Genomic DNA, 25270 nt, shown 5'->3' with positions numbered 1-25270 from the left:
CCCCCGTCATCACCGGAGGGGCATTAAGTATTACCCTTGTCCGTACATACATACGTCCCAAAATTAGAATCTGTTCTCTAACTTTAGTTTGCCTCAACCAAATGTTATGAAACTTATGCACAATGCTTATTACCACAAAATAAAAATCAATTTGAATTTGAGTGGCGTCACTTATACCATTCTAGAGTTATGCCCATTTATACCGTTACATGCAAGAGGGGGCATCACTGTGTCCCATGGACACATTCTCCATTTATTTTTTTATCATATTTTTTAAAACTGCTTCTAAATGTTTACCTCTTAATTGGTATCTTACTTTGGCAGAATAATGATATACATTTCATAATGTGATTTGTTGAAATCAGTCCAATGTTGTATGAGTACAGCTGATTACAGAATAAATTTCAAAAATATGCAAGGAACGTAATAATTTATACAATCTTATCAACAAAATAGAACAAGAACAATATGTTTGATCAATTTTGGTAGGAGAAGTGAGTGTATGTCATGACCAAATAAGCAAAATGTGTTAGAAGTCTGTCTGATCTATATATATATAATTCATCTAAATAACAGCCCAACAATGTTAGATCTGTCAATTTGCAGAAGCAAATTTTTTGTTCTTCCCTGGCGGGGATTCGAACTCATATATCTTGAACATTTACTTCTTAAAGCACTATTTTAATTCAGCATCAGAAACTGAAAAAAAATCTTAGGCTGACCAGCGCAGGTGTACAAACAACATTCAACCATCCAAATTGTAAAACAAGATTCAAAATATTGCCATTAGGAGATCCAAAGTTTAAACATGTCTTTCTTCACATATGGCCAGAATTAAAATTTTGATTGAAGAAAGGAATCATCTTTTGAATCTTTGTACTACATGCTTATGATCTTAATGACCTTTAGACTTCCTCAAAATGGCCATCTAGTATTTATACAGGTTTAGTTTCTCTGACAGTAAATCAGGAGTGATACTTGACACATAAAGCCCCTGAAAAGTGATTCTACAATGAAGTGTAAACACCATATGGTCTCCCTTGTAGTGGTTATCTCCCCTTGTAATGATTATGACTATCTCTCAAATTATAAGTTATCTACCTTTGTAAGCTAAACAATGCCCAAATAATCCAAATAATCGAAAAAATTTATATATCAAGTCATTTAAGTTTCCAAGTGTAACTGAATCTGTTATTTTTTTAACTTTGGTTATATTTCAGTCATTTTTATCACTTTTAAATGCACAAATACATGTATAAATGAGAAAGACTACAAATTTTCAAGTTATATTTTTTTCATAATCTATTGAAACTAATTGATTCATTGTCCTTTGCTTTACTGTCCAGTTACAAATAATTCATTGATGTTCAGGCGGAGAACAAATTAACAATAACCGTAATACAATAGGCAGGTCCTGCAAAGAAGGGACCGACCTGGAACTTTTTACTGCCACTGAAAAATGAGGGTATGATTGATCGGGACAAAAATTTTGCATTGCAACAGGCCACCTCAGGACACCTCAGTGAGTTGAAAATATATGACATTTATGTATATAAATAAATGAAATGAAATTGATTGTAAATTATTATTTGAAATAATTGATTATTGTATCTTGTCGGCCTTAAACACTTATAAGATTCAAATGTTATACAAGATTTGTGCACAAATTTTGCCTTGGGAAGTAGAAAAGTTTTGCAATGAATCCTTTCATGAGGAAAGTTGACTGTAGGATATTTGCCTTTCAATCGTTTATGGTACAGCAGTAATGTCTTCAAATAAAAGTGAATAGTTGTTTTGGCAGCAGATTTCAAAGAGGTGGTATCAGCACCAATTCGGTAATCTGTACTTAATTAACTGTAGACAGATTAATAAAAATCGTCTTCAGAAGTTTACTTTGTTTGTATTTAACTGTTACCTTGTTTTTATTTGATATAGATTTACCCATCATTCCACCATGTGTAGGTTGATATTGCATGATGGGAAACCATCTGTCAGTTTGACATTATCTTTGCTGGGTTATGGAGTATAATGCTTTTTCTTTGTCTGTTTTCAGTAAAACTATAAAAATAAACTTTCACTGAAAATGAAGACAGATCTTCATTACAACTTTTACTTGCAAAAGCCAAATATTGAGATTGATATAAAATGTTGCTGGCTGTATAGCCCACAGATGTGATTCCTATACACTTGGCATGCCAAGCACAGCTTGTAAATCGGTAATAAAATTCATGTAGGCAGACTTATCAATTTAAATTTAACTAAAAGTAATTAGGTAATTACCAGGTCAGGGAATTTTTTGCCTGTTTTATCAAGAAATTACATGATTTATCAGAGATTTATAAAATTTTCATTCATAATTTCTTACAAAGAAATAAAATAGATGTTGTGGAAGCAGATTCGATAATTGAGAAGCATTGTAAATGGTTTTTTTTTATTTAAAAAAAAAAAAAGGGATTTAGAACTTTTTTGTCAGTATATTTGAGTATTAAAAACAGTAACAGTAACTGTAACTTTCACAGTTCAATTATTTTTGGAGACATCTTATATTTATATTATGTTAAAGAAAAACTTGTTTATTTTTATTTATGACTTAATATATAAATATGATTGCTTCTACTTTTCATATGTTTTTCTCTTGAATTTTCATAATGTTATTTACAATTGCAAAGTGTTTTGACTTATACACATAGTAACCACTTATGTTATGTACAGAGTTCATTGTAGTAGAAATAGTAACTTCAAAATCAGCTTAAAATTACATAATGAAAAAAGTTTATGATTTATAATTCTATTTTGGATTAATATTTAATTCCTTAATGAAGGGATAATTGACCTGTGGCAAGCTATTGGACGAATGTCAAACAGGTTATGTTTATTTATTGTTGATGTTTTGTGTATTGATTCATTGTTTGATATTCCATTATGAGGGAATTGAATGTTCAATGATTTTGAAGACTTCAAAAAATTTTGAGAAGAGTTTTCATTTTGAAAACTTGCCTTTTTTCAGGTAAGGTGATTGAAGTAGTTAAATGGTTAAAAAACAAAATGCATTATTTTTTTAATTACAATGCTGTATATATATTGATTGATTGATTCTTTGATAAACTCTCAGTGGCAAATATCTCATGTTTATTGCAGAAAAGCTATAGACTGGTATCTGGTCTGTCATCTTCTATAGTGCCAGTCATTGCAATGTTGATTGTGGATTTTGTACTGTACATTAAGACACAATACATTGTTTACTTTTGCACCTGGTTTTATTCCACCAATAATGACTTGACAATATTGGGGTAAATGTCCATGATTACAAAAATTGATAAAAAGTCACATATTAACTTTTGTTTAAATATGAAAAAGAATATTCTTGAAATGATACCTTTTTTTATGAAAATAATTCATTGTACAATGTAAACAAGTTACTTTTACATTATTAAATGAATAATTGTCAAATTTAAATCATGCATCTTATATAGGCACCATGCAGCTAGCACTTTAACAAGACACTTCGTCAGTTTTTTATGCCCCTGTCATAGCGTAGGGGGCATTAAGTTTTACTCTTGTCCGTCTGTACGTACGAACGTCCCAAAATTGGTTTCCGTTCTCTAACTTGAGTTTGCCTTAACCAAATGTTATGAAGCTTATACACAATGCTAATTACCACAAAATACAGATCAAGTTTGAATTTTGGTGGTGTCACGTTAACCATTCTAGAGTTATGCCCCTTTCTTAATGGAAAAATTCCAAAATTTTTAGTTTAGTTTCCGTTCTCTAACTAAAGTTTGCCTCAATCAAATGTTATGAAACTTATACACAATGCTTATTACCACATAATACAGATCAAGTTTGAATTTTTGTGGGGTCACTTTAATCATTCTCGAGTTATGCCCCTTTATAAATGGAAAAAAATAATGCAAAATTTTTAGTTTCTGTTCTCTAACTTAATTTGCCTCAACCAAATGTTATGAAACTTATACACAATACTCATTACCACTAAACACAGATCAAGTTGAATTTTGGTGGCGTCACTTTAACCATTATCTAGGTTATGCCCCTTTCTAAATCGAAAAATTTTTAGTTTCCGTTCAGTAACTTAAGTTTGCCCCAACCAAACATTATGAAACCTATACACAACACTTATTACCACAAAACTCAGATCTAGTACAAATTTGGGTAGTGTCACTTTTATTGTTTTTGAGTTATGTCCCTTTATAATGTTGTATGCAAGCAGGGGCATCATCTGTGTCCATGGGGACACATTTTTCATTTATTTTTTTCTTAAACAATAGTTAAGTCATTATAAATTATTTTATAATAAATTTTGTTATAAAGTTGTATAATGTTTTTTTATAAAAAAAAATAAAAAAATGGTTTTTGAAGATAAATCTTTTTGTGAATTTAAGAAAAATTATCCCAAAACTGAATTGTGATCTTATTACATTCAACAATTATATGCGAAAGCTGAAGGAAATTCAATGATAAATTTTGATGACCAATAAATAAATTCTTGTTTCACAATTTGAATAGGGAAGATATATTACATTATTGTAGTAAATGAAGAAGGCCAGTGACTGAGACATCATTAAAAATGGTTTATTTACTACAATAAAATAAATGAATTATTTTACTGATAATCAAGAAAAAGATTGTTTGGAGTCCTGGTTATCAGTTAGTTTTAATATTGTCAATATAATACTTCCATGGTTAAATTAAGACAATGCCAAGATAACACAGAATCTTCTCTGGATTTTGCTTTGCAGGATGTTATGTAATATTGTGTGAAATATTAAATAAATATCCTGACAGATATAAACAATATATTACACCCACTGAGTAATTATCAACTGTTAATTACCTAATACTGGTCCCCTGACAGGATTGAATCTTAATTCAGGAAGTTTACCATCATACATGGAGTTAATTAGTAAGTACATTATGTCATACTATGTAGGAACAGTAATTTGATAAGAAAGTTTTTGTCCCATGTGAAATATAATTCAAATAAAGTTTCATTCAAATTGCAAAAAATAATTATTTTTTTTACCAATATATGCTTATATTTGAAGAATGTATGTAACCCTTTTGTTGTACTTTGTGTTTTATTTATCATTGAGTTGCTGTCTCATTGACAATTATCTGAATCTCTTTTGTTTTCTTTTTGTTAATTTTTTTATAATTTATCTTTAATTATCTGCATGTACTTATTAATATTTTCACTTATTTATTCATTTATATGAGTAAAAACAGATAGCAATACATCTGGGTTTTTTTTTTAAATACATGTAGGAGTGTGCACGAAATTTTAAAGATAAGTTGCCAACAACATTTTATCTCCACAGATAATGATGAGTCGATCAGTTTCACATCTGGTCCCACGAGGAATTTTGGTTGACAAGGTTCCAGTAGCATGTGACAAATTCTCATGCTTTCCGTGTTATACATTTATCTTTACCTAATTGAGACAAAAGTTATCCCGAGTCATTAATTTCCTTTAGACTAATGTTTTACCGACTGAAGTAGTTGTGTTTCCTTTCCCTCTTAATTAGCGAAACCTCAACCAGATTCATTTATCCCCAACATTTTGACTTGCATTTGAATAGGCCAATTCTACACTTATCTTACAAAAGATTAGGTCACATGGATTTTTAATTGCTAATGGTTTAAGCTTGTATTGCCAAGTTGATAATGAAGCTTTGAATAACGAGCTGCATTTGAAGTCCAAGGTTCGTTGATCAATAGCAAAATCTGGAAGTTTTGATGAATAGGAATAATAGAAGGCAGGAAGGTAGGCTTTTCAATAAACATTATTAACGGTCTTCGGTGTAAAGTCTTGGAATTTCAGATATAAAATATTATACTTGTCTTTAAAGATGCGACAAAAAAGATTATCATAATCAGGTTGAACACTTCAGGATACAATAAGAATTGAATTGAACCTATAAAAGTTTGGTTGAATTCAATATAGCACAATTTGATTATTTTACATTTGAATCTATTTGATGTGCAAATGGACACAGCTGTTAAAAGCGAATTTGAGTTGTATGGCTATTAAGAAATGCCTGCACATCTTGTCTGATGAGATAAAACCATTTAAAAAATCAGAACCAGGAAAAGTGAAGATTTTCAAAAATTACAAGTAAAAAAAAATCAAATTTAATCTAAATGTTTATTTTTTCCCAATTTAAGCACGATAACAAAATGGAGATTTCTTCAGGAAAATAAATATATATCATATTTAAAAATGTATTAAGAAAAAAATAAGGAACATAGAAGTATAAGGATTTAACTCACAGATATTAGTGCAAGCACATTTTGTTCTTACTGTAATTTTGGTTTTTGACATATATATTCTAATAATTAAATTCAAAATATCTGATGAGATTTCAAATACGAAACATTTTATAAATGACAAATATTTTTGAGTCTCTTGGTTGAAAAGTAATTCTATGCTTCAGGTCTCCTGTTGCAAGTTTGTGAAAATTTAATTTCCGAATGATATTAGCATTGTCATGAATGTCCTAAGGGGAGATAATTATGAGAGTCTTGACAAATTTAATCAAAGTTATAATACATGCTTCTTAAGTTAATAGTAGCTACTGAAAATTACATTCCTATGACATCATGATAATGTAATGTAATTTGTTTCAGAACGATAACATTATTAAAAAAGTCTATCTTTATCTTTTTATATCTTAGAAAGATGAGGTGCATAATGCATAAACTTTGTAGTGCATAATGTGTAAACTGTATGTTCATAAACAGCATTAAGAAATATATGAACCTTTCTACATTAACATATAACAGGCTATTATTTGAACTTGGAATTATTTTTAATTATGGAATTTGCATAATTTCTTGTGCTTGAATTTTTTGATAAAATCCTTGTTTATTTGTTATTATAATGTTTTGAGTGGTTCATAACACTTTCCATATAATGTATTTTGTATAGATAGTGTTGTGCGCGGCACAATACATTCTATTGAAAATGTACTATCTTCTTTGTAATAGAAAGTGTTGTGCACAGCACAGAACATTGAAGTACAGAATAAACATGGAATTTATTAAAAATTTCCAGCACAAGAAATTATGCAAATTCCATAATTAAAAATAATTCCAAGTTCAAATAATAGCCTGTTATATGCCTGTATGCCCTACATTATGACAGTTTGAATCTTATTCAGTTTCAAGGTCAGATGTCAAAGGTTAACATCTCAATATGTTGAGCAACAAAAACATGCATGTATGAAATCCAGGAGAGGGAAGAACAAAAATTTGCTTACACAGATTTGCAGATTTAACATTGTTGTGCTGATATTTAGAGTAATTATAATATATATATATATATATATATATATATATATATATATATATATATAAAGAAAAGTCAAATAGAATCCGTATATAAAAATATCTGATGAGATTTCAAATATATATATGAGATTTCAAATATATATATATATATATATATATATACTTTATGTCAGTTTGTGTGCACATAGAGCTGCTTTAACACCCCTATGTGAAGATACACTGGGCAACAGTTTTATCAATAAGCTTATTTCACATATTGACTATTATCTTTTTGGACATAGGGTAATATTTTGTTCTCACTCTGATTTTTTAGAAAACCAAATAGACCTGATAGGTCCTCTGAAATTATTACTTAGAGGTATACCTGATAGGTCCTCTGAAATTATTACTTAGAGGTAGACCTGATAGGTCCTCTGAAATTATTACTTAGAGGTAGACCTGATAGGTCCTCTGAAATTATTACTTAGAGGTATAAAGATTTCATTCCCATTCTATTTCCATCATTATTAATCTTCAAGGAGAGAAATTTTTTTTTTTTACATTTTATGCACAGCTGATCCTTACCTGGTTTTAGAGGCATTGTTTTGATTGCACTGCTCTTCAGCTTTAGATCTATATTTGGTTTTGAACATCACTGATCAGAAGTTTTAAAATGTGAATTATGCCTTGTCAAGATTAAATTCATTGTCATATTATTTACCATTAAGTTTCTGTTTGGTAATCCCAGAGACATATATAAGTGTATAATATGTCTCTGGTAATCCTCAAGTCAAAGAACTAACAATTTGATCCTTTCCTCTATTGTTTTGATATGATGAGAAAATGTTTATCATAAATTAGAAATTGTCACAGCTATTAGAAGGCAAGTTAAATTTCATCTTTGATTATGAGAGCACAGATTAAAATCTCTGTTTTCTTTTGTAAACAATTTGGATGATTTCTTTGATGTTGTTTTATGGGAAGATTCAATTAGCACTGATAGAAAATTAATTTAGTTCATAGAAAATCTATAAGATTACTGCAGATTGAAAAGTTACTTTCTACTGAGGGTTAATTAAGATGAAAAAAACCATTAAGGTATCTGTAATCTTCTGTGATCAAAGATCAAGGCCATTTACTGATATAGAGGAATGGGATCAGGATTATATTAAAACTTTCAGCTTATAACTTCTTTCTCATTACCAAGTTATGCAACAAAACGAACATTGAGGGTGAGTTGTTATAAGTTGTAGAAAAGCAGTCCAAAAATTATTGTTTTAATCAAAGCCACTGATATATTTCGTATCCAATTATTTCTTTTTTTCATATTTTGCTTGATTTTTTCTGACTTCTGAAAATGGTGACATTTGGATTTGTGTCTTGATTTTCTTATTATAAGCATTTGATTTTGATTTATTATTATCATAACATAATTATAAGAGAGTAACATTTGTTTTGTTGCCTTATATATGCAGTATGGGTATTTGCTCATTGTTGAAGGCCATACGGTGACCTATAGTTGTTAACCTCTATGTCATTTGGTGTCTGGTAGAGAGATGTCTCATTGGCAATCATACCACATTTTCTTATTTTTATTATATCCTAAATATTACTCTCACTTGAATACTTCTAAGTATTGCTCTCTTACTTGAATACACCTGAATATTTCTCACTTGAATACACCTGAGTATTGCTCTCTCACTTGAATACACCTGAGTATTGCTCTCTTACTTGAATACATCTGCATATATTGCTCTTTTACTTGATACTAAATATTTTGCTCTCAATTGAATACACCTAAATATTGCTCTCTCACTTGAATACACCTGAGTATTGCTCTCTCACTTAAATACACCTGAATATTGCTCTTTCACTTAAATACACCTGAGTATTGCTCTCTCACTTAAATACACCTGAATATTGCTCTTTCACTTGAATACACCTGAGTATTGCTCTTTCACTTGAATACACCTGAATATTGCTCTCACTTGCATACACCTGAATATAAAGCTAACTCACTTGAATACTCCTAAATATTTCTCTCTCACTTGAATACATCTGAATATTGCCCTCTCACTTGAATACACCTGAATATTGCTCTCGCACTTGAATACACCTAAATATAATGCTAACTCACTTGAATACACCTGAATATATTGCTAACTCACATGAATACACCTGAATATTGCTTTCTCAATTGAATACACCTGAATATTGCTCATTCACTTGAATACACCTGAATATAATGCTAACTCACTTGAATACACCTGAAATAATGCTAATTCACTTGAATACACCTGAATATTGCACTTGAATACTAATTGTTCAGTTTCATATTTCTATACTTAATCTGACTGTGGCATTTGTAAATATGAAAAGACAAGTAATGCTGTATTTTTATGCCCCCACTGTAGCGGAGGGGGTTGTCCGTCCGTACGTCCCGAAATTGGTTTCCGTTCTCTAACTCTAGTTTGCCTCAACCAAATACTATGAAACTATACACGATTCTTATAACCACAAAACACAGATCAAGTTTGAATTTGGGTGGCGTTACTTTTACTGTTCTAGAGTTATGCCCCTTTACAAATGGAAAAATTGCTGAATTTTTTGTTTCCGTTCTCTAACTTTAATTTGCCTCAACCAAATGTTATGAATCTTATAAACAATGCTTTTTACCACAAATCACAGATCCAGTTTGAATTTTGGTGGTGTCACTTGTACTGTTCTAGAGTTATGCCCTTTTACAAATGGAAAAATTGCTGAATTTTTTGTTTCTGTTCTCTAACTTTAGTTGCCTCAACCAAACATTATGTAACTTATGCACAATGCTAATTACCACAAAACACAGATCAAGTGTGAATTTTAGTGGCGTCACTTTTACCGTTCTAGAGTTATGCCTATTTACAAATGGAAAATTGCTGAATTTTTTGTTTCCGTTCTCTTACTTTAGTTTGCCTTAACCAAATGTTATGAAACTTATACACAATGCTTAATACCACAAAACTCAGATCGAGTACAAATTTAGGTAACGTCACTTTTTCTGTTCTTGAGTTATGTCTCTTTATAACATTATATGCGAGCGGGGGCATCATTTGTGTCCAATGGACACATTTCCCATTTATTTCCATAAAAATTTGAATTGGCATTACGAATATAAAAATAAAGAGATGTGGTAGATTGCCGATGAGACTACCACTGTTTACTGAAAAACTGTTTTTACCATACTTAACATTTAGGGAGCATTTTTGTAATAACCATGATGGTTCCTAATGCATACAATAAAGTCTTGGTTGGAGTTGAAATTGGAAGATAATTTTGTTATTGTTAAAACAGATAAGGAGTATACTTATTGCAATTAAAATACCCACCATCTCACTGCACAGCATATTCTGTCATAACTGCTAATTTATTTGAATGTCACTTCCTCATGTAATAAATACTGAATACCAATAGATTGAAAATTTACCTTTAATTTTTGAGTCTTGATAAAAAAAAAATGTAGACATAATCATAAAATTTATGTATAATGAATGTATCGACAGAGAGAATTAAAAATTCGGTCAGATTATCTTCGGCATGTTGTGAACAAATTTCTTACGTGAGTCTTAAATGGATGTTGTAATTATTAAGGACATTAAATAAGTTTGATCATAATTAGCATGGACTTGATCAATATCCATTTTCTAAATGCTTTAAACAATTAGATATTGATTATCATTTGGTCCAAAATTACCTTCATGAAATCGCTAGTCTATACAGCTATTAATATTGCCATTGTATCCTTCTCCAGAATAAAGGCAGAGAAATTATTAAACCATTAAAGGTCCTGTTCTTCCCTGTAATGACTTCCTTCGGTAATAACTGTTCAATTTCCTCTAATTCCAAAAGAAGATGGGGACATTAATAATGTATGTCCCTTTGACAAAGGTAGCATAAAAAACTCATCTTCGTTAGAGAATCTTAAAGTTTACGTGTCAAATGACACTCTCCGTCTTTTTATATTGGTCTCCTTAAATAAAACCCCTTACTTTTATATGTTTACTAAAGAATACAATAATGGTTCCTGTGGTTACAATGTTATTGATGTTGTTGACAAAATTTTCTAGAAATAAATTCTGATGTCTTTTAAAGGGAAACGTCAAAGTTGAGGAAAGTTATTAAACTTTAATTAAAAATCTTAAAAAGATATTGCTTTGTCTTGACCTCTGTCGTGAGTGAGTGTCTGGAATTTTCTGTAAACTATAACAAGTGCAAGAGTTTTTGAAGATATCATTTTCTATAAAAGAAAAGATTTCACAAGAAAATTTTACATCAATAAAAATTTCTAGAAAGCTGAAGTCTTCCATTCAAGACTGGCAAGCTGACCTTACTGTGGTTCACTGACTTTGGCCCATTTTTAACTATATCCTGCCTTATGTAGAATAAATGTATCAAATAGAGTTTGGTTTTTATTTTGATTAAATTTTTACATATAGAAGTGTTTGAATCTATCAGTAATATCAATAGCAGATTGAAACATCTTTTTACTCCCTTGATCATTTTACAAAATGGCAAATAAAGTATGGATTCCTAGTAAACAAGTCATTTATTCTTTATAGAATTATTGTGAACATGTGATAATTATTTTAGATTTATTATCCCCGCATCATAGCTTTTTTTTTTGTCAGCAATTATTGAACATTTGATAACAGAAAATTATATAGGTACTGTGTTTATCTTTATTGTTGGTGGATGAACCTGTAGAAAAATGGACTCATTATCAATGTGCTTTGTGTACCATTATAATCAGTCATAAATGGGTGATAACCTCTTTTCCAATTATCAGTTCTCAATTAGGTTTGCTATAAAGGCGCATGAAATAATTAACTTTCTTCATAGAATCTAATTGTGATGAAACTGACGTTGATTACAAAATCAGTATATTGGATTTATGATATTTTTCATATAACTGTTGAACATTTCATTCACAATGTCATGTTTCTTTTCATATTGTTAGAGTAACAAATATTAATATTTGAAACCTTATCCCTAGTTTGTTTGATTAGAGCACTATTAGTATTTTATATAATCAAGTTTTCTATTTCTGAGTATGGATATTGGCTATGATTGAAAAATAACGAGATTTGTACTGATATTTTGATATTTATATATTCAAATAAAATGGTTAAAATGTACTTTTACATGTGTGGTCAGTAAGTGCCTGAGACAAATCTCCAAACTACATTTATCTTGTTTTGTTAGTCCTAAATATGAGGACAATATACAGTCTTGAGGTTATCACGTCTCCTTAAACATTAGCTCAGGTATGGGGCCTTATGTTTTCTAGTATTATTATGTGCACGGACATATGTTTTATAGCTTAGGTCTGGAGGCGGTATGTTTACTTGTCTTTATTATGAGAGCAGCGGTTGCTTCAAGCTCAAGTCTGGGGTCTTAGTCTTCTAATGTAACTAAGTTGACAGAAGTTTTACAGCTCATATCTGTCCTAGTTTGGGAAGTTTTTTTGTCTTTATTATGAAGACAATCAGGTTCATTCATACAATAGAAAAACAAAGGATATGGGATATCCATCCATGACATAAAATAAGTTATGCACAGCAAAAAAACACACAAAAAGCAAAGGAACAGTGCTTTTATTGCTGTTCTTCATCTTAAAATCACAGTGACAGACTTCATCGTATTGTCTTTTATTGTAATTCATTTTAAATTTTGATCCAGTCTAATTATGTAGACATAATTTTTTGTCTTGATGGTTGTGTTGTCTTATTTTGGCATTGGTTGCTAAAGGTATTCTTGGGGAACCAATAAGCTCATGCCCTACAGCTAGATCAGTAATGGCCCCAAATGTGAAAGAAGCTAATTTAGCTTTTGTAACAGTAGTCATTATGATGTCCAAAAGTCACCTAACACCAATATTTTGTACTGAATATTGTTGATTGATTGGTGATTGCTTAGCATCCAGCAGCAATTATTTCATGCATATTCAGGATGAGATTGAATATTATACTTCATGTCAAAATGCCAGATTTTGATTGGTTAATACAAGGGAGACAATTTACTCTATCCCATGGCAAATACTCTATTACTCTCACGGAGACACTTGCTCAAGACTGTGCGCTTTAATAAATAAGGATGATTGTTATGTACAAGACGACATAGTTTATTACTTTGAATTTGAAATTTAATAGACAGTAAATAACAGAACATTCAGTATAATAAATTAAATAACACATATCTGAGAGGGTGATAGAGCAGATTGTTACCCCTCGAAAAGACATTGTCAACCTTGGCTTCGCCTCCTCAGTTGACAATGTTTTCTCCGTGTAACAATCTGCTCTATCACCCTCTCAGCTATGTGTTATTTATATATTGTACCATTATTCCAAAGAACAGTTACTGAAAGCAAAGAGAGCAAAATATTTTTTTCAAATAAAATTTGCCATACTTCTTTGTACCAAAATTCAGATGTTTAAATGCTATCACAAATAATGGAATCCTATGAAAATATATTCATGCTTTCTGCATTGTTCAATTATTATTTGGTGTAAATGTAAACTACAGGTTCATTTATTATTCTTCAACGTTTACAATAAAACAAATCAAGCAGTCTATATTTACATTGCAAAAAGGCATGTGTGATCCAAAATATTTAAATATCGCCTGTTGAGAAAAACAGCTTATCCCTGGATTAAGTATAATCTTCACCAGTTATGTCAATAAATTTCCTTGGATTTGAGGATATAAATTCACAAGTTTACATAAGAAGTCAGTTAATCATATCAGCCCTCATACAATCAGGGTCTATTGTTTGTTTGGAAAATCAGAACTAATCCTGTGGTGTGTCCACTTATTAATAGTTTAATTACATGTGAAGTAATTAATGGACTTTTGTTATCATCGTTGACTGTAGAGAATGCACATCAGAAAGATGTAAGTATCTTTTTAAATGTATCATAATAGGAGACTTATCATGATGCAACTTCACATGGTTAAATAAAATTGCATAAGCTTCATGAAAAACATATTTTCCATTTAACTTTCTTGAAATGTAGATTGTGTACTTAGCAAATCCCAATAGGGAAAGTGTCAGATTGGCATTAAACATATTGAATATGCGATTTCTCCTAGAATAAACGGTGTCAATATACAGATCTTGTCAAAATTGTTTTAATTGTGTCATAACTTGATTATCAACTAATTGGATTTACTGTTGATCTACTGTATTATATGAAAATTAACACTATTAAGAAAACATGCAAGTTATATTCTGATTTTAGAAAAGTTATTTACAAGGTAAAATATGAAAATCACTTCCATATTTATTATTTTTTTAATTCTTAGAAAGCATAGAGATTTTAACAAAAATTGATATGGAAGGTACATTTGTTTTGTATATTAATTGTGGATAAAAACCAATGAAATCTCAGAAATATAGATTTGATTTATTTTTTTTATTTCCCTCATTGTTCCCCAATCTACCCATATTTTTCCATACTGCATACTAATTAGTGGTGAAATTAGGAGAAAAATCAAAGCTTGCATTAATTAATTAGCTAATATCATGCAGAGACATGTAATGGAGAGTGCTAGGCCAGCACAAGGCCATGATATATAATATCCTTGGTGATAATTGGGACTGACCTAGAGGGGGTGTGTCCTCAGGGTTTCTTTAGTTATCAGCTGACTGTTGACAAGAGCACATCTATTAAGGGTATTCAGATAGATTATGACAGTGTGTTTGTGAAATATTAATAACTGGATTGTTTAGGATTTAGTCTTGGATTTGTAGTTTATTGGATTTTTCAATATTTTCGTGTTTTGACTCAAGGTATGGCTTAGATTATATTAAAAAGAAAAGTTGTGACATTGAATTGTCAAGCTGTTACACACGGCCCAATGGGAAAAATAGATGGATCAGTTATTTATTGAAAATATTTCATTATTACATGATATCAGGTAAGGATTTTCTTTTCCTAAAGGTGAGAAAAAGGACTTAGGTACTATGAAATAGACATTGACAGGTGCTTACAATATTTCTATGGGGTGTTCAAAATCCCTGGAATAATGCTTAACTGTGTAAATCACAGTTATACGTATGTGTCAAGATATTAAATACAACTACATAAATATTTTATTCACATCTATAAAACAGCAATTTTAAAACAAAATTATCAAAAGGACAGAAAAGCTTCCGAGTCTATGACGTATAACCCCTCCCTCGTTGATTATACCAGTATAGTAATGTATCTATCCATTAGTATTGACTTTCAAAGAATTTTGTGATACATAAATTCAATAACTATTTGTGGAAAATAGAAAGTTAACTGTCCCACCAAATGTTACAAATATATTCAGAAACAGATTTTCTTAAGAAATTTACGTCTCAGTTCACTGTATTAAGCTTTTCAATGTCACATATGTTCAGCTTACGTCTTCAAAGTTTATTTTTCGATGTTACTTGATTTGACTGTATATTCATTTGCAGTAAGTCTTTTAAACTTTGGTGACAATATTCTATGGAGTTTAAAATGCAACTTCTTGCTTGGTTTGAACTTTAAAAGACATTAGTGTGAGAGTTTTAAAAGATTTACATATTTTTATATACAACTAAGGGATAATTAAACATGTTAGTATATGTTGGTGGAGAAATTGATTGAATTCTGTATATTTACTAAGTGTCATTTTACAATGAAAAACATCATCTTTTCATTAAACTCGTAAAATTTATTTACATATGTTCTTCGCATAAGATAGAAATCTTATTTGAAATGCAACTCGGAAAATCTCAATATGAGCAGCATGTGTAGTATTTACAGCTAAATTGTACATAACCTCGGACATTTAAGGTTTTATTATTTTCAATAATTCATCAGATTTCTGTTTGTTGTAATTTCATTGTGCCTGTCATGGTACATATGTATTTCTTGTTGCAAGTTGAGGAAGGTTTTAATATTTTCAAGAATTCCTCGGATTATTTTTTGATGTATTTCCAGTGTGCCTGTCATGATATTTTTCTTGTTGCAAATTGAGGAAGGTTTTATTATTTGGAAGAATTCATCGGATTACTTTTTGTGGTATTAAATTCATTGTGCCTGTCATGTTTTTTTCTTGTTGCAAGGTGAAGTTTTATCAGCTTCAAGCCAATGAAATGTTGTGGATTAGCTAATACAACAGATAAGTAAATATAAAATAGCCAAGAATAGTTCCGAGATTGTGGAAGTGTGTCGCAGAGAAAAGATAAAACAAAAGCATGCTGCATTTTTTTTTCAGGAGAAACTACAATTTTGGAATTTATTCATGTAATATTGAAATGATAATTATTTTCTCTTTGCAGATAGCATTGTAGAACAGTGGAGACAGTAGTGTTACCAGTAGAAACAACCCTGTACGGACCATTAACCGTACCTATCCCCCCTTACTTTGTGTTGTGACATGGCCACAGATATTAACAACATGGTGCAGAATGACAATTCCCCACCCACGATGCTTACAGTCCGAATGATTATGCAGGGAAAGGTTAGTACTTACACAACTACCAGTCTTTGTCCATCTCTATAGTAAATGAAACTTGTTCTTGTACATTAAAAAAACTACTTGAAGTCACAGACTTGTTATATCAAATAGTTTATTACAAAACATGATGACAGGACATATGATTCATATATCAGTGGCATAATGGAATACATGCTAAAAGTGCCTTCTGTTAACATTTACACTGAAAGTAAAGAATTTAAAATTATCTCCCTTAATTTTATTGTTAATTGGTAAGTGGTGATTTCTTATTACTTTTTTCTTTCCATAGGGTTATAACACACTAATTTTATGTTTATGCCCCACCTATATTAGTGGGGGAGGGGGAGGCATTATGTTTTAGGGTTGGTCTGTGTGTATGTCTGTCAGTTCTACTTATCAGGTTATAGTTTTGGTTTTAAGGTATTTACCACAAAGTTGTGGTCAAATTAATTTGAAACTTTGAACACATATTCATTATAATGTGAACTTTTCATAAAACATCTTGTATATGGCGAATTAGGGTTTTGACCCAGATTTCACGGTTCACTAAACATGGAAATGTGATAGTGTGAGTAGGGCATGGTGTCCTTATAATGGACAAATAAGTTTTTAACAGGGTTGCATCTAAGATTGGACATGACTATTATAAAATTTGAATTAGTTCTAACTGTAATAAAGACAGTAAACCAACAGCCAATGATAGCCAGAAAAACAATATTACCAAACTATTAAGTTTTTAATGAAATCAAATTAGTCTTTACATTTACTTAGCAATAGCACACAGGTATATTACTTCTAAAAAACTGTCAAAAACTTTAATATTTAACAAAAACCTTTCCTCAATTACCAGAAATTATGTACTTCTTGGTATGTTAAATTTTTGTTGGTAGTTTGTGTTGTTGGCTTGCTGTCAGCATTTGTATTTAAATTTAGGCTTAGATTTTTTTGTCAATTATTTTTAAAAAATCAGTGTCAAGCTTTATAATATTTTTTGTCTTACCTACAAGACTTTTTCATGCTATTGTCAGCTTTAAAAGGAAATTATTCAAATGTTGAAATTGAACAGGGGGAGCAAAAGAAGAAAAAGCAATGACGAAAAGCAAGAATACACAGAAAGAGTCTGATACTGCCATTAGTATTATTTGCATCATTTAAGATATTGTAGAGGAATTTTACATAGATATATAAGTGCTTGTCATAATTAAGTTCATCTGTGATTTATGTGGTAAATTTAACACTGAAGGGGTTAATGCTTCATGCTGCATTCAGGGATTTTCTTATAGTTTTTTTTTATCTTGTCTAATTCATAATGGAGGTTTAATCTTGAGGGTATCTAAGGTTTGAGTCTATGATGATGCATATCTCAAGTTTGGAGCCATGATATTGTGGTATGTGAAGTTTGATTCTGCGATTGAGCAAATCTTAGGTTTGGGTGACAGAACATATCTGGGTGTGATATTTTGGGGTTTTCTTTGGTTTGTTACAGTTAAGTGAATCAGATGGCAATATCAAGGGTTACCTAATTATAGCAGAATCTTCAGTTATCTTAAGTTTTATTTTATTGGGGAGAATTTTGAAGGTTTGGTCTGCTATTATGCACATTGGTTAATATAAGGTATAAGGTATTTTGCATAGTTTGGGATACTTACTCTTGAATTGTTGTCTTTCCCTTGGATTTCCTGTTCTAGAATAATACTACATATTTTTAGAGTTCTGTTGAAAACATTATTTAAACGAAAAACTATTGCTGCAGTATTATGGTGTATGTAACAAAATCTTTCAACCATTTATTGACAAAAAAGAATTCCTGGAAAATTTTTAACAAAAAGTTATTTGTTTTCTTGTGAAAGTTGCATGTTGAATTGCACATTGTGCAAATCCCCAAAATTGAGGAAAGCAGTACCCTGTTAGAATACAAAAAAAGAAACCATGGGCACATTTTGCGATTATATGATGAATTTTTTTCAATTTGTAAGGTTTTTTTTCATGACGAGGGGTATTTGATCAGTTTCTGCAAAATCCTGTATAGGTTTCTTGTTTTTTATAAATAAGTTGTTCTGGAAGTCTTTGACAGCCCCCAAATAATCCCAACATTATATAATACTTTGAGCTATTATAGTACCGGTAATGTAAATCACTTTGATTATCTTGATGATTTATATTTTAAAAGAATCACCATCTTTCTGATTTCTTCATTAGTTTTTAAAGAAATGGTCATTAAAGGAATCTGTTGACAACAAAATTTCTTTTGTTAAGCTGTGATGGATAGACCTTAGTTTGAAACACATTCTGCTGTTCTTACTTTTTACTCGATAATGAATATGAATGGCCTCCAGATCAGATCTGATTTCTTGCTGCCATTTTGCAAAAGAACCAATGTTTCTGATAGAAACATTTCTCCCATTAATTTTTTCCCCATTGCCATATAACATGGAGACGATGCTTTGTGACAATTAAGTTACAAAATGTTACGAAGTTACCAGGATGCTAAAGGCCAAAGGAGGTTGTCTTTAATGATACTTTACAATATTAATGTTCTTTATTTGGATCTGATGTCTTTTTATTTCAAAATGTACATTTGGTTTTGTCATCAGCTGAATCCTTAGGGACTCCAGACTTTGGAATAGATTATCATGTCTACTTTTATGTGAAGGAATGACATGATAAAATAGGGATGCTATATGCCTATCCAGGGTACTCAAGAAATTCAAAAATAACTATCAAACCTTCTGAGTAAACATGGGAAATAATAGATTACAGCTATTAAACTGTGGACTTTGGGTATCAATTGGACTTTAATTTGTTATGAATAATCAGTGTTTGTTTATTTATAATCACAAACTTTACACATCTTATCAAAACATTTGAGATACTGGTAATCTATAGTCCAGGGTCAAATTGATAAATGGAAATTAGAAAAAAAAATAACTCTTGTGACAAAATTTTGTAATTTTAGGCCAATACAAACAAAACTGATATTTGGCTATAATAGCCTAAAATTACAAAAGACGGGATATATGAGTTACACTGAATACTGTTTTTTAAAATAAAAAAACGTTCTCTGGCCACTGAAATATTACTACAAAGAAAATAACATTGTGAATGAATTGCATTCTGAACTTATTGCTGGCAAAAGATGTAACTAATAGATATGAATTTCTGATATTGTTGTGTTATTTGGTGAATAAATGCATATAAGGAGATTTTTTTGTCAAAAAAGTCTAAATATAAAATCATTTACAAATATACAAATAACATGTTACTTTGTACAAGCATTTTTCACTAATTGGCTAATTGACAAGTAAACACTGTATTGCCTGAAGATTTTGACCCAGAACAATAAACCTAGGACAAATTCATGTCCAACATCTTTTTCATCATAAAGTTAATGTTCTAAAGTTCCTGTTTCAGGTTCCTATTTCAGCTAATATTTCTGAAAATCAATGAACTGAATTTAGCTGGCATTAATTTCCATTATCTTGGGCATCCTGCTAATTAAACTAGCATTGTTAAAAAAAGAAACGCTAAAGAAAAGCTTGATAATTACTTAACTTAAATCTAAACTCAGGTATTTTCCTGTTCTCATCTAAAGGGCTTGTATTGATTTCTTTAAAAAGTATTAGATGGAGTTGTCAAAATATAAATAAACAATACATTCTATCTTACAATTGTAGATTTAATAAGAGATGCTTTTTAATAAATCTTGATTTTACATATAATCTGATTAAATTAACATGAAATAAAAATTGCATTGGTTTATTGCAATTTTATTCAAATACCTTGCTGTTTCTAATTTAAAAATTACATCAGTGCACAAATTGACATGCCGAAAACTAAAAAAAATTGGCTCATGGGATGGTACTTGGAAAATAAAATAAGAAAAAAAAAATTGGAGCTGACTTCAATAGGAAACATGTTAAAATCAATCAACCCTGAACCAAGAATTATCACCAAATATTCCCCAGACTAATCACTGTCAAACACCTTGATTTTCTAATAAAGGTAAGAAGTCACCCTTGAGAATTTAGATAAATAATTTTCCATTGTTATGTCTGGAATACTTGTTAAATTGAAAAGCTGACTTTCTTCATACTGGTTTTTTATCAACTGATTTCTAGACACATGTAAGAATGAGTTTCAATTTTAGAATATGCTTGAACCATCATTAATGGAGTTCGTTGTTTGAGGAGGAGATTACTTATGTTTAGTGGATGATAGTTTTACTCTATAATTCCTTAACTGATTTCCAGGCTCATTTGTTTTGTTGAAAGCTGTTTGTTGATTCTATATGTCCTTAGGATTTTTATGTTGATGGGTTGCTGTGTGATTGACATCACAGTAACCCACAGTCTTCACGCTTAACCACAAGTCCTACGGCCCTGGCTTGTAAAATTGCTTTCAGGCTTGTAAAATTCTTCTCTACTAGCCAACAAAATCCAACTAAAATTTTTAAAAAACTGAGCTTCGGGCTTGTGGACTCAAAAGTCTATCGTGAAGGCTGAACCCATATCTCCTCGTTGATGGGTTGTTGTCATTGACATGTAACCCATATCTCCTCGAATGTATGAATGAATTTTGATTATCAAAAGTGCTTGACAGGTCTGTCCTGGTGAAGTGGGGTCCCAACTGCTGCACTATAGTGAAAAGAAAGATTTGGCACAAAGTTTTGCCTATTGTTCACTAAGAACTATTTTGAATTTGTAATTGTTTGTGGCTGAGAAGAGTTTATTGCTGTCTTGTTTTTTATCGTAATACATTTTGAAATCTGCACTATATATATATATCAACTGATTATTCAGGGGTTGAACAACAAAAGAATAATAAATAGAAAAAATATATCTTTATAAGATGTCTGCTGCAGGGCTTCCAAAATTTCCTGACGACAGCCGGACATTTTTCAAAGAAATATTTTTGACGGTCAATGATCAGCTGGATACTTAAATGTAACTGAGAGGATGCATAAATTGATATATGTGTCTAAATAATTAGTAGTGTTATATGCAATAAAATTATTTATAACTGTTTTGTTTTCTTCATTCTAAAAATAAATAAAATATTATCCTCGGTATTGTGTCATTTTTCTGTGTATCGTAATACAGTAACCATCATTGCATCAATCAGCTTCAGTACCTGACTGTTCTCATGTTTTTGTTTCTGTTTATATAATCTATCTTCTCTCTGTGAGTACTTAACACTTTGTAAATTAAGGCCATCTTATTTGAAACTGTTGATGTTGGCTTTAATTGCAGTACAACTTGATCATCAATACACGTGATACTTTTCTTTTTGTGTATTGATTACCTGACCACGTGACTTTTACAACTGATGCGGTATTTATAGATAACATTGAGGAGGCCCAATGAAGGATATTGTTTTAAACCGTGTAAAATCTACTGAACAGTGATAACATTTTTCTTTGTACAATTTCCCAACCTCCATGCTTTCCTATCATAACCGACGCACCGTCAGACCCCATGCCGAATATTTTAGACAAGTCTACACCAAATGACTTTAAATAGGCAATTATATGTGCAGTAATTGACACGGCGGTACCAGAAGACAAGTTCAAAAGTTTTGTAAAACTAATTTTCAGTTCACCAGCTTTGAGGTATGATAAGTACAAAATTAAATGTTTTTGCATAGCCAGATCAGTTGACTCGTCGATCATAATTCCCACGGCGGGACTTAACTTTACGTCGGACATCACCTCTTTCTCTATAACATTGGAAATTGTCTGAATAAATTCGGAGCAGTCATTGTTCTCTTGATATAATTTAGAAGTGATCACGGCACCATTTAACTTAGTTAAATCATTTATTGACTGAAATTGTCCATTGGTAAGTTTTCTTTAGCAATAAAGTAAGCATTACGGAACAAGGTGCACATTGCGTTGTCAGTCTTTTCATGAACTTTCTCAAATACTGATACAATTGGATTACTTTTGGAAGCTGTTTCTAATTTAAGAGCTTGAATGTGGTCATTGCTATTAGCATGCTCTACAACGGCTGACTTTCGAAAATTTGTCGAACCAGGCTTTACAAAGTTATTTTTAAGTTTATGTTTTTGACAAATGTCACAAAACATGGCATTTAGCATACTGTCAAATCTTAACCATAAAAACAGTTGTAACCATTTATGAATAAAGCTTCTAGCATTTTTAGCAGATTTCGAATTTTGATCGGAATCGTCACGTTTACGTTTGCCCATGATGGCAGATTTGTAAAGTTCAATTTGAGACAAAGTCTTTATAACAGTCGGAGATTGTCATGATTGGATATTATTCTTTATGATTTTAATTATAAAAACAGTTTTTAATATGAAAACAAGAATAGAGAACGCCCCCTTATTTATTGGACAACTCAGCTTGGTATACCCAAGCGAAGCTATTCTCTGTGTTTTTCCTATATATTTTAGTAAATTTTCCCCTTGAGAGTACCCCAGTATTTAACACGATGTACAGTGTTAAATAAAATAATATATATCATACTTATTCATTTATAAATATCCTTATTTGAAGAATAACTTTTAAATATCAGGATACTTTTTTAAACTGAATGCTCATTTAAAATAATATCTATAAAGCGTAATTAAATAGGATGTTGTTCCATACACGCTTACATGTTTGACCTCGTTTACCTTATTACCTTTATGTACATTGTTATGCATCATTAATTCTATTGATAAAGACAAGCTAAGGACACCTCATCAAAGGTAACAAACCTGTAATCAGTGAATGATTTATGGCTTCAATATAACTTATTGAAGGGATAATTGTTTGACAGCTTGTTGTTATTTAAATAAAAGAAAACGTGTTTTTTCTACTTTTTATTGATGTACACAAGCTAAAGACCAAGCCGTACATTTATGTACCCAGAGGATTAGACTAACTGAGACACTTCAAAGTATCTGAAATATGCTGCTTCTGTTTTATTAAACCCAATTATGACCGAAATATCTTTGTGAAATAGATTGCCACAATTATAAACTAAAATGCCCAAACGGACATGCCCAAAGCCCCAAACGGACATTTTTATCGATCGATAGTTGGTAAAAATTAAAATGACCGTTTCATGAAAATGCCTTGAATAACAAAATGTGGCACACCAATTCTATTTGACCGTTTGAGGCTGAGAGCAGCCGGTCTTTTTATGAAAGTTTCGGTCAAGTCCGGAATATATGACCGTTTTGGAAGCCCTGGTCTGCTGTATGTAAATATACTCCTGTGAGAGAGAACAATTCTTTCACAATTTTGAAGAGAATTTTACCTATGAATATAATGTTATTGATTACTGGGATTTATATCTTAATAAATTCAAAGATAGTTGAAAGAGAAAGGCTTAATCCTCAATATTGTTATTGTGGGGGCAACATATGTGTTTATATATTATAAAAACAACTTATTGACAAATCAATAAAGCAGTGTTGTGTGAGCTGAAATGAACATGATGTGATTTTGATTAATTAATTGTACCTGGTGTGCATCTCACAGGAACTATCAATTGGATTGCTGTTTTCTTATCTTTCTTATGATGTTTCGTTATATTTTCTGTTGTATTCACTGATGTTGCATACATGTCCTGAGATAATGCTGGCTTAAGCAGTTTTGACTAATACTGCTGGTCTTAAGATTTTTTTAACGATCTTTGTAACACTATCTTTTCATTTGTATTCATTCATTAAGAAGCTTTTGCTTAAAATATGAAGAATTATGATTTAATTTTGAACTAATCTTGCGGTGACAAATTGATTTGTACTAATAATATTTTATTTTTATTTTCAGGAAGTCGGCAGTATCATAGGAAAGGTATTTATAATAATGCATGTACTAGAGAAGCAAAAGATATTCACTATATGGTCACATATTAAAATTTTTGAAAGAATTAGGGTATATGTACGATAAGACAATTATACCATAAAATACTGGAAGAAAAAAATAGTATTCAAGAAAAAATGCATTGATAACTTTAAAATTTTTATATATGTATTCTGCTGCTAAAAAAGTTTTGCTCATTGTTGATGGCTGTACAGTGACCTATAGATGCTAACTTCTATGTCATTTGGTCTCCATTGGAAAGTTAATTCTCTCATTGGCAATCGTTCCATATCTTATTTTTATATAGCAAGTTATGAACTATTCATTTAATTACATTCAATTAATTTTAATTGTAAGATTTTTGTGAAAAGAGTCATTGGTCAATTATTGGTTTTCTTGGTTATCTTATTGTTATATGGATTTTTGCTTTTTATGTTGCGTCAGTGCTCTTACAGTCCCTTCATACATTGATGTAAACGTGATGATAGATGTCACATTAATTTTGACACATTTCGTCACATCTTTCTATCCTAAATGAATTATATTAAACCAGAATCAAATTACTTTTTGCACCAGACAATGCTTTACTAGAACTGGAATATACTTGTTGAATTAGCAATGATATTCTAAGATATATATTTCATTTGACGTAAATAG

The 25270-nt window shown here is 30.6% G+C and overlaps 1 protein-coding gene across 12 annotated transcripts in view; it reads left to right on the top strand.

The window, feature by feature from the left end:
- LOC127727865 (poly(rC)-binding protein 3-like) overlaps positions 1 to 25270 on the top strand; it is a 152378-nt gene that overhangs the window by 96991 nt on the left and 30117 nt on the right. For 7 of the 12 annotated variants that reach the window (XM_052234988.1, XM_052235000.1, XM_052234996.1 and 4 more), the window contains 2 exons: positions 16622 to 16803; positions 24581 to 24604. In XM_052234988.1, the coding sequence (XP_052090948.1) occupies positions 16720 to 16803; positions 24581 to 24604 (108 nt within the window). In that variant the 5' untranslated portion in view covers positions 16622 to 16719. Of the gene's footprint in view, positions 1 to 2902; positions 3008 to 4880; positions 4922 to 5676; positions 5783 to 14950; positions 15116 to 16621; positions 16804 to 24580; positions 24605 to 25270 lie in introns of those variants that run through there. The other 5 variants (XM_052234994.1, XM_052234995.1, XM_052234993.1 and 2 more) reach the window with 5 other exon arrangements.

Source organism: Mytilus californianus, unplaced genomic scaffold, assembly GCF_021869535.1.
Source record: "Mytilus californianus isolate M0D057914Y unplaced genomic scaffold, xbMytCali1.0.p SCAF_2, whole genome shotgun sequence".
Classification (NCBI taxonomy): domain Eukaryota; kingdom Metazoa; phylum Mollusca; class Bivalvia; order Mytilida; family Mytilidae; genus Mytilus; species Mytilus californianus.
Note: the sequence above shows the minus strand (reverse complement) of the source record. Positions and strands in the feature narration are given on the sequence as shown.